Consider the following 11,365-nt stretch of genomic DNA (forward strand, 5'->3'; position numbering starts at 1 on the left):
AATACAAAAATAGCATAAAATGAAAACAGGTTTTCAGAATAGATTTTTATGAGAGAAAACATACAGAAAATCTATGCTGGAATAAAAGTATGTTTTTTATAGTCTCACTCAATGCACAATGCAGTTATCGTGTACATAAAACCAAAGCCTATAAAAATAAATCACCTTGCAGGACTACATGGCCAGATATTACTATCTCACAGAAGTATTCCTAGGCAAGTAATGGAGTACAGTTAGTGAAGAAGTGGGAATGAATTCCCAATAATGACTGATTAGACTTAACGGAAAAACTGTGTAGGTTACACCAGTCCTCATTTCACCTAATTCCTCTGCCATAAAATGCCTGCTTTTAGAGGCATTTTATGTGTAAAAATGAGGGAACACATTCTGGCTTCATTGAGCAAGTTCATCACAGAACATTAAAGTGGGTTCTGCAAGATGTTAATAAGTGCTACATTATATAAGTGTTTTCATAGTCAGATCAAATTTGAGGAAAACTAGGGTCAACAAAGTTAGACAGGCGTATTTATTTTTCCCTTTAGGACTTCTCAGACCCTTTAATAAGCTGATGACATTATATAAGTTAAAAAAAAATTCAGTGTTCAGTATTTCACAGGCTTTTTTTTTTTGTAGCACCTTCTGGAATAACGCTCTGAAGCATTCTGCACTTTGGAAAATGCCAATTTATACAGAGCCTTCATTAACTTATAGGAAACTCAGCTCTGAAAAATTCATTTATGCTAAGAGAAATTAGAATTTTAAAAGACAAACACAGAATTTTTGAATCAAATATGTTTAGGAAGGCTAGCAGAACAAAATGAAACACAACAAACTTCTTAATTACTTATATTAAAAGAGACCAGAATCTGTTTACGATAGGTGAGGAGGTCATATGTGGGGTTGGGAAGGTCTGGGGACAATTCACAACTTCTGTGATTCTTGGATTCAAATCTGGCTTTGATATCTTTCTGATTCAGACAGCAACAAATCACAACAATATAGAAACCTCTTGGCATTTCTCCTCTCTGTTCCTTGCCCCTACTGCACTGACAAGTGCTATACCTACCGATTCGGATAATGTGCACGGTGATATAAATATCCTTTCTTAGCTCACTGCTGCCCAAATCCTACAAACAAACAAAGTTTGGTTATTTTGGAAGACATGAGCGGCACTTAAAGGGCATAGCACTTTATTTTCACAAATAAAAGAAGAAAGACAGAGATGGACACAGACATTCTTAATGGAATGTTTGTAGCAGAAGTACATGATTTAAATCCTGTTCTAAAAATATCATTACAATCAACCTTAGGTCAATTGATACCAAGTAATACTTTAAAGAAGAGAGCACTGTTGATTCAATCTCTCACTCATTCATTCTTTAAACATTTATTAAGCACATACTAAATACCAGGTGTCTTGCTAAGTGCGATCACTGGTTTTGTTTTTTGTTTTTGGAGATGGAGTTTCGCTCTTGTTGCCCAGGCTGGAGTGCAGTGGTGCGATCTCAGCTCACTGCAACCTCTGCCTCCCAGGTTCAAGCAATTCTCCTGCCTCAGCCTCCCGAGTAACTGGGATTATAGGTGCCTGCCACCACGCCTGGCTAATTTTTGTATTTTTAGTAGAGACAGGGTTTCACCATGTTGGCCAGGCTGGTCTTGAATTCCTGACCTCAGGTGATCCACCTGCCTCGGCCTCCCAAAGTACTGGGATTATAGGCATGAGCCACCGTGCCCCGCAATCACTGTTATACTTTGGTCATAGTATAACAGAAGCAGTAATACACTAAAGGAATGAAAGTAATCCTGGGAGGTGATATTCAGAATTCTGGGCACTAATGTAATTTGTGTGTTATTTACATAAAGTTTAAAAGCAAATTCACTATGTTCTCTCACAGTAATTTATTTCTCCTAAATAGTATGAATCATAACTGGATGAATCTGCCTTATGAATGAAACAAGATCCACTCACCACAAAGAGGGAGCAATGTCGTTCCGGTTTATCAGGGGCTTTAGGAAGCCCGTTTCTATTCAGCCTCAAGAAAAATCTCTCACTACAAGAGAAAAAAATGTTTAACAATTTGAAAATTATTTAATAGTTAAAGATTTATCCCTCTGTAACTACTCTTCATCACAACAGGTAAGCTAAACATTAGGTTGTTCATTTAACATCAACGTTGCTTATATAAATTAGGAGAGCTCCGAAGACAACAAATATTTGCTTCACTTCTATTAAAACTGGCAAAGCAGCAACTACAAAAGCAGAAAGCACCTATATACAAACAGACATTAACTTTTGAAAGACTTGAATACAATTTTATATCAGTAATATCATTATTCCAAGAGGTAGAAATAAATGCACTAAAAGAGAAAAATATGACATGTTTCATGTGTTTGTAACTAAGATTTCTTTTTCATGTTTTATGTCACATTACTTAATTAACATTAAAGATATTTTGAGTGTTAACTATCTATTAGAAGGCTTCATATTTTATGGTCTTATAAGTCTCCAATCTGTAACACAAGTAGAGATTTCAAAAATGAAGCTTAAATTTTCTTTGGTCAACAAATGAACAGAAGATCTCAAACTACCCCCACTAAACTTGCATTTGAAAATACAATGCCACCGGGAGCTGCGGTGGCTCAGAACTGTTGTCCTTGCACATAAGGAGGCGAGGCTAGGCGTTTGAGGGCAGCCTGGGCAACATAGAAACCTCTCATCTATATAACCAAAAAGAAAATACAGTGCCACCTAGATTTAATGAAAACACAAATAATGCTGTTGATCAGCCACTAATTCATAGCAATAAATACTTATGCATGCCATTTATGTATTTATTATTATTATTTTGAGACAGAGTCTTGCTCTATCACCCAGGCTGGAGTACAGTGGTATGATCTCAGCTCACTGCAATTTCTGCCTCCTGAATTCAAGAGATTCTCATACCTCAGTCTCCTCAGTAGCTGGGATTACAGGTGCACACCACCATGCCTGGCTAATTTCTGCATTTTTAGTGGAGACAGCATTTCACCATGTCGGCCAGGCTGGTCTCGAACTCCTGGCCTCAAGGGATCTGCCTGCTTCGGCCTCCCAATATGCTGGGATTACAGGCATGAGTCATTGCACCAAGTCATGGATGCCATTTAGATCCAAGGTAATGTGTGACACTATTTATGTTAAACAAAATAAAACAAATATAAACCCACAAAAAATTAATCTACCAGCTACTGTGAGCTTCAAATTTTAACTGAATTTCAATATCCTGGTATCAATGACAGAATTAAATAGTTGGCTGTCTCAGGCAATGAGCACACAACCAACATCTACAGAATGTAAAATGCTGTAGCTTTGGTCAGTGTAGCTTCAGTCTAGGGAACAAGCAGGGAAATGGAGAGCAGGACATTAATAAAAGGCTCAGAACCAAGGAAGCCTCTATGTTATCACCCGATCCTTGCCTTAAATAATGGTTCTGTCATTCAAATACATATAAGAGGAGATATGAGAACCATAAACAGATCTCTAAGGAAGCACATGAATTTGAATTTATGGCTGTTTTGGAACACTTATTCTCTTTGGTGATCTAAGTCTAGATAGATACGTTTAACAGAATCAACTAGCTGGCTTATCTCATCTTTTACTTATGTCTATTGCTGACTTCTCATATGAGAAAGGGCAGCCAATACATATTTCTATGGGGTCATTTTCACTCTTATTACCTATATTTTTTCCCAGAAAACAGATGGCCAATAAGGCATGCATGAAGAGAATAAAAATTGCTGTAAGTATCCTCAATTGAAGCTAAAGTTCACATGTGATATTATTCCAAACTGGAGGCTGGGAATGACACCTACTACTGAGGGTGCAGAAATAAATTAATCTTATCCAATTGTCATTTACTATAATTCAAGGAAAATGACTATAAGCTCTCTTCACAGTAAAAGAAAATAAAATTCATTATTATTTCAAATTTATCATTTTAATTTTTTTTGGGTGGGGGGGAGGTCTCACTCTTTCACCCAGGCTAGAGTACAGTGGCACAATCTCGGCTCACTGCAACCTCTGCCTCCCGGGTTCAAGCGATTCTCCTGCCTCAGCTTCCAGAGGAGCTAGGACTACAGCTGTGTGCCACCACACTCGGCTAATTTTTGTAATTTTTTTTAGTAGAGATGGGGTTTCACTATGTTGGCCAGGCTGGTTTCAAACTCCTGACCTCAGGTGATTCTCCCGCCTTGGCCTCCCAAAGTGCTGGGATTACAGGCGTGGGCTACCAGGCCTGGACTATTTCAAATTTAAAATCAATGAAAAGGAAATGTGCAAGAATTCATCTGGGGACAAAGGAATTATACTTTAACCATATTATTAGGTAATACATTTTTGGGAATTTACCATTTGACAGGTACTCTGCCAAGGACTTTACATAAATTATCTCATTTTATCCTCACTATGCCTTTAGGAAATAGGTACTATTATAATGACCATTTTACATATGGGAAAACTGCAAAATAGTAAATAGTTTTACTCAAGGTCACAGAGATGGTGTGTGGCTGAGCAAGGATTCTATTCCATGTATTAATTCAAAACCCTAGCACTCCATTAGAATGCTATAAGGTAACTTCCTCTTCTTCTCTATAGAAATATTGAGTAAATATTTCCAGAATACTGAGATAAAGGAAGAGCCATCATTTGCCTGACCCACTCAGCAGTCAAGCCCGGTCCCAAGAGTTCAAGGTAACTTTCTCCATACCCTTCCTGGGTTAAGAGGAATGAAAGAAGTGAGAATCCTGATTCAGCAGGTTTCAAAGAAGTCTTTGGTTTGAAATTGTTCTTTGGTAGTTTTCTTTTCTTCTTCTTTTTTTTTTTCCCCGAGACGGAGTTTCACTCTTGTTGCCCAGGATAGAGTGCAATGGCGCAGTCTCGGCTCACTGCAACCTCTACCTCCCGGATTCAGGCGATTCTCCTGCCTCAGCTTCCTGAGTAGCTGGGATTACAGGTGTGCACCACCACGCCTGGCTAATTTTTGCATTTTTAGTAGAGACAGGGTTTCACCATGTTAGTCAGGCTGGTCTCGAACTCCTGACCTCAGGTGGCCTCCCAAAGTGCTGGGATTACAAGTGTGAGCCACTGCGCCCAGCCAGTAGTTTTCTTTAATGAAACATGCTTAGAAAAAAAAAAAAAGACTTGAGAAACAAATTATTTTATTAAACAAACACAAAACACAAAACTCCAAGAAGATTTAAGAACTCAGCTTTACTTAGTCGAAACTGCTAAGGTTTAAGGATGGTATTTAGTCTGTTTCTTAGTAATCAGTTACCTACTAATGTATTTATTGATTACATTTTAGCACAAAACATAAGCAATGTGAGCATTTTCCCCTCTCCTATATCATGGAGAGCATGTTCTACTTTATATTTTTTGAGATGTAATGAGGTTTGAAGCTCCTCATTACCTCTACAGAAACATTCAAAGCAAATTTCACATTATCTTGGTCAGTCTAAAAAGATGGACACCAATAAGATTAAAATACAGAAGTCAATAGGGCATTTTCAATATTAAAACCTTAATTTTAACACTGACATAAAATCCAATTCCATATCTGTACATTTCATCAATATTCTGGAAAACAATGTTTCCTAAAGTATTCTATTGCAGAAACAGATCCTTTTTGCTCTGTCACTATTTTAATTTCACTAGTTTACACAGAATCCTGATTATGCAAGTATTATACTATATCATATCCTGTTTCAGAAAGAATATCAATATGTACTAAGCCAATGACATACACCTTAGCTTAAGCATGCCTTAAGGGGAAGATACAAATAGACTGAAAATGGGTACTATGGAGAAATAAGTCATGTGCAGTTCTTTTAAAAGCCAGACTTCTTTTAAAAGAAAAAAGAAAAAAAAAAAGGAAAACATCTATGGCCAATAAAAAAAATCCTTTTTATTCATTTGATGACATGCTATTGTTATGCCAACTCAAATCAATTTATCTTCTGCTTTAGTGATACAGCCACTAATCACTCAGCAAATGGTTTTGGACAAAAAAAGACCTATATTAACGTATTTTGGAATCTTCGGATTATTATTACTCGCCCACACTGAAATGTTTGGAGAATATCAGAAGGTATGCCTTCAACGCCCAGAAAAAAACTGAACAAGTCAATAATACTGCATTCTTTTTTTTTCCTTTCTTTCTTTTGAGACGGAGTCTCGTTCTATCACCCAGGCTGGAGTACAGCGGCGCGATCTCAGCTCACTGCAACCTCCGCCTCCCAGGTTCAAGTGATTCTCCTGCCTCAGCCTCCAGAGTAGCTGGGACTACAGACGCATGCCACCACGCTCGGCTAATTTTTACATTTTTTGTAGTGACGGGGTTTCACCATGTTGGCCAGGCTGGTCTCCAACTCCTGACCTCAGGTGATCTGCCTGCCTCACCCTCCCAAAATGCTGGGATTACAGGCATAAGCCACCGTGCCTGGCCAATAATATTGCATTCTGGCACATCTTCTGAAATTCTCCAAATATTTTGTGCAAACTTTTGTGACCACACAGAAATATGTTTTTGACAGTCTATTCTAAGTCTGTTCTATTGCAACTCTGTGGTAAGTATGATCAGATGACAAAATTAGTTTTTGTAAACTTAAAAAATGTCCTTCCAAGATATGCATACCTCCATTACATACATCATTTAGACTTTTTTCCTAAGTGGAAGAGAAGTTTATATGTTTCTTTCCTATTACATGGTGAGCAACTAGAATACAGGCCCATGAGTATTAACCTTTTTGTATCTTCAACTCCTAGTGAATGATTTGGTATTCTTAGATGTTTGATAAGACTAACCAAATACAATCTTTTAGGACAAAATAGAATAACACCCAAATAACTGGAAAGTTTTAATTCTCTCCCAACTTTCCCATTATGTCCTTTACTTTATGGTAGGGAAATGTATCAAACTCTGCAAAAAGATATTTCAATCCATGATGCCTCACGACCTGACTAGAGATTCTCATATTAACTTCGTGGCACCCCAGATTCCAGATTATTCCATTTAATGCTGTCCTCATGAACATTTTATATCTTTATTATATTCAACACACAGTAATAAAAAACTATACTGATATGTTTTCAAATGAGAATACTGTCTTCCTCTTCTTACAGAATGAATAAGCAAATAGAACATTTCTAGAAACACTGAGAAATGAGAGTTGGTATTATTAACAGCAGAGAAAACTCAATATTTGACTTCCCCATATACTGCCATGTTCTTCCAGAGGCAATCTCTCTGCAGGAGAAATTTAGTGTCCACCTGAATTCCATATATGAGTCATTATAAATCATGATACTATAAATCAAAAATGACTATTTCTTTGGAAATAAAGAAAAACAAACCACAATTATTTATTATTTATAACCTTTCTTCTTCCAACAATGATTTGATGAAATCAGGATAATGAAATAAGAACATAAATAAGCATTCCTGGAAAAAATCATAAAGGCAAATGTGTACCCTGTGCCAGACCCTATGACTTATGCCTTACATAGCTCTTCTCATTTAATTCTCCTCACCACAGTAGGAGGTGGAAACCACTGTTGTGCCCATTTGTCATCCCAGTGAGAAAGCGGAAGCTAGGAGATACTAGATAAGTTGGCCAAAGTTGTGTGGTCAGTCAAGGATGGGGCCAGGATATTAAATTCCAGAGTCTGATTTGAGAGTCTCACCTTTTAACTAAAATGCAACCCTCTCTTTGAAAGAACAGAGCACCTCAGAGCACCAAAGAAGGCATGGTATGGTGGCTCACTACTGGTAATCTCAGCACTTTGGGAGGCTGAGGTGGGAGGATCACTTGAGCCCAAGAGTTCAAAACCAACTTGGGACAACATATTGAAACCCCATCTCTACCAAAAAAAAAAAAAAAGAAAGAAAGAAAGAAAGAAAGAAAGAAAATTAGCCAAGCATGGTGGCACGTTCCTGTAATCCCAGGCACTCAGTAGCTGAGTAGTCCCAGCTACACAGAAGGCTGAGGTGGGAAGACTGCTTGAGCCTGGGAGGTCAAGGCTGCAGTGAGCCATGATCGCACCACTGTACTCCAGTGGGGTGTACTCCAGGGGTAAGACCTTGTCTCAAAAAAAAGAAAGAAATGGACAAAGAAGAGCAAAACTAACTATGTCACACAAACCAAGAGTTTTTTGTGTGAATATTCTTAATAAAATTAAAACATAATCATTACAAATGGCCAAGCACAGTGTCACACTACTGTTGTCCCAGCTACTCAGGAGGTTGAGGCAGGAGGATTACTTGAGCCTAGAGGTCAAGTCCAGTCTGGGCAAGATAGCAAAGTCCCTGTCTGCAAAAAAAAAAAAAAAATCAACCAAATAAATGAACAAACAAACAAAACTGCATGAAGCCAAATGAAAAAAACAAAAAGCCACAACATATCTGTGTTTATGGAGATTACACCTGTGACCAACTGCTCAGCTGAACTACTGATATTCTGATGTACCCAAAAAGACCTCTAATGATGACAAGTGTGTTTCACAGCATAGTGTGGTAGAAATGTTCTTCCTGGTCATGCAAATAATATAGGAGGCACAGTAGGGATCTGAAGGTCCTGATGGCTTCTCTTCTGTTTCTCAGTAGGATGCTTCTGTCCTCTGTGCCTCCTTGTAAACCACTCAGTAGAAGTAACCCTTCAGTTGGGAAGGCCAATATCAAAAATTTTGACATTTTATATGAAATATATTTTTATATTTCACATAAAAATTGTTATATCTTTCTGCATGGATTTATATTTATCACTTTTATAGTTCACCTCACATAAGAAGTAAAACTGTCTAGTGATTCAATGAGCATGAAAGTTACACAACATGTACTTTTATCCAAAAATATATGACTGGGTAATATCTTCAGTTGAAACATGTTGTGAGAAAGATTAGCAAGCTAATCAATCCACAAAAAATTACAAAGAACGCTTGTAAAATAATTTTCAACAGTTAAATATCATTGAAATAGATTTATGGTCTCCAAGAAGAACAATAACAACAGAGAACACATTTAGACGGTCATGTTCTATTAAACTAATTGGAAAAACAACTGTCATGTTTTTTTATACTCAAAGCAATTTTACAAAAACAAAAACAAAAACAAAAATCCCATGTAGCATATCTGAAAAAGCAGTCATTTGTCTTAAACTGAACTATGCTAAGCTGGGCACAGTGACTCACGCCTGAAATCCCAGCACTTTGGGAGGCAGAAACAGGTAGATCACTTGAGCCTCGGAGTTCAAGATCAGCCTGGGCAACATGGTGAAACCTTGTCTCTACAAAAAATTTAAAAAATTAGCCGGGTTGGGTGGTGCATGCCTGTGATCCCAAGTACTCAGGAGACACAGGTGGGAGGATCACTTGAGCCCAGGAGGCAGAGGTTGCAATGAGCTGATATCTGGGATAACAGAATGAGACCTTGTCTTAAAAAAAAAAAAAAAATTAACTATGCTGTATGAAGAGTGTGAGGATAACAATTAATACCCATTCTACACTGAGTAGGTGTGAAGGGAGACACACCAGAAGCTAAGGGGTGGTAAGACGGACGAAGGAATAATGAGAAGAGCTATGAGGATGGTTCCAGGGTGCAGTGCTGACCCTAGAGCCTCTCCCTAAAAGGCAACAGAATACAAACGTAAGGTGATCTGAATTGTTTCTATTTCATTGCTTCTCCTGCATTCTGTCGAATGTTTTCTAATTGCCTAACAGTGTAAGATATGTCCAATAATCTGCTGTGGGAGACCAGAATACGGCACCCCAAAATATACTTCTTTGGCATAAGAATTGTTGAGCTAAAGGCAATTAAGAAGTAGGTGCTGTAAAGCTCTCTGCCTTCCCTCTAATTGCCTAAAGGCAATGCATAGATTTACAAAAACAAAAAGAATCTTGCCTCTCTTAGACCATCTAAGTACTAACAGGCCTGGCCTTGCTTAGTTTCTGAGATCAAACAAGATCAGGCACATTCAGGGTGGCATGGTCATGGGCCTGCCCCTTCTTCTACCAGGGAGAACAAAGGTTAACCACTGATGACAACTTTAAACATTACAGGCCTGGAGATGGCACCAGAGGTATCCCTACCAACACTCTTTATCTACTAGCCTTTGTCTGCCAGTTATTTGCCTTCCTAGAAGTTGCCTCCCTAGAGACTTCAAGTCCTGTTTGGTCTTGTCATTTCTCCAAAATTTACTGTTCTTTCTTGAAGACACTATATAAGCTGGAATTCAAAGCCACCTCTTTGAGAATTTCTCATTCCCTAGGTATTAATATATCTCATTTATGTATGAAATATACATGTTAGTAAACTTCTGTTTTTCTCTTTTTAATTTGTCTTTTGATAAAGAGGACCATTCCAACTAAGAACGTATGAGTGTTAAAGAAAAAATTATTTTCCTTCCCAAAACTGTGAAAAGAGCTGTTACTGTGGTCTCGCCTAGAATAACAAAGGACAATTCAGAAAAGCTCAAGCTGCACTATAAATTGCTCTGTTTATGCCCCCAAGAAACCAGTGCTACCTCTGTCCAGGCAAGATACTTTGGGAAGCAGCTGGAAGGTGTGCTGGCAGCTCTGCAGTGGCCGCTGGACTACGGGGCTTTGGTGCTTATGATGGCAGAGATGAAGGACATTCGAATAGATGCCCTATGTACAGGGAATGATCAGTGGTAAACAGAAGAGACCCATGGGCCTTCTAATTCAGTGGTTCCCAACTGAAAGATTCTCCCCAGGGCCTGAAGGCTTAAGGGAATGAATAACTCCTCCCTCCTCAGGCCCAGTCCCAAGGCGCAAGACCCAGCAGCGTGCATCAGCAAGATAGCAGAAGCAGGAAGAGAGGTGGCCGGAAGACACATACCCCCTGAAGATGGAGAGGGAGACTGTCCGGGTACTACGTAGCTGTCATGTCAGACTGAGACACTTCCTGTTTACAGAGGGCTATAAAACCCCTGCCCCGTCCTCACATGGGGCTGACGCCATTTTAGGCCTCCACCTGTCTGCACCCAGGCGCTCATTAAAACAGCGTACTGCTCCGCACTGCCTTGTGTTGTTTGTTGGCGTGCTCTCAGGGTTCGAACCGATACAAGAGCCTTGCACCAACCTGATTGTGTACAATATTCTCCTGGTGAGCTGTATAAAGCCCAGGCCCCACCCTGGAGATCCTGATTGACTGGGTCAGGATGGACCTAAAAGCTTCCTGTTTAAAGCCCAGCCATGTTAAAGGACCACTGTTTTTACCCAAAAGCCCTAGTCTTAATTAATCAGAATTGCTGACTGTTTTATGATAGTCATGTATACCAGAAAACAGGCAATGTACGCCTGGTATCTTAGGGTCAA

The 11,365-nt window shown here is 38.8% G+C and overlaps 1 protein-coding gene across 7 annotated transcripts in view; it reads right to left on the reverse strand.

The window, feature by feature from the left end:
* The window catches only part of DOCK4 (dedicator of cytokinesis 4), a 467,247-nt gene that overhangs the window by 217,283 nt on the left and 238,599 nt on the right, over positions 1 to 11,365 (reverse strand). For all 7 annotated transcript variants that reach the window (XM_055347229.2, XM_031012977.3, XM_055347227.2 and 4 more), the window contains exons 9-10: positions 1,970 to 2,051; positions 1,067 to 1,127 (exon numbers count right to left, since the gene is read on the reverse strand). In XM_055347229.2, coding sequence (XP_055203204.1) covers positions 1,067 to 1,127; positions 1,970 to 2,051 — 143 coding nt within the window. The remainder of the gene's footprint in view (positions 1 to 1,066; positions 1,128 to 1,969; positions 2,052 to 11,365) is intronic.

Source organism: Gorilla gorilla, chromosome 6, assembly GCF_029281585.2.
Source record: "Gorilla gorilla gorilla isolate KB3781 chromosome 6, NHGRI_mGorGor1-v2.1_pri, whole genome shotgun sequence".
Lineage (NCBI taxonomy): Eukaryota > Metazoa > Chordata > Mammalia > Primates > Hominidae > Gorilla > Gorilla gorilla.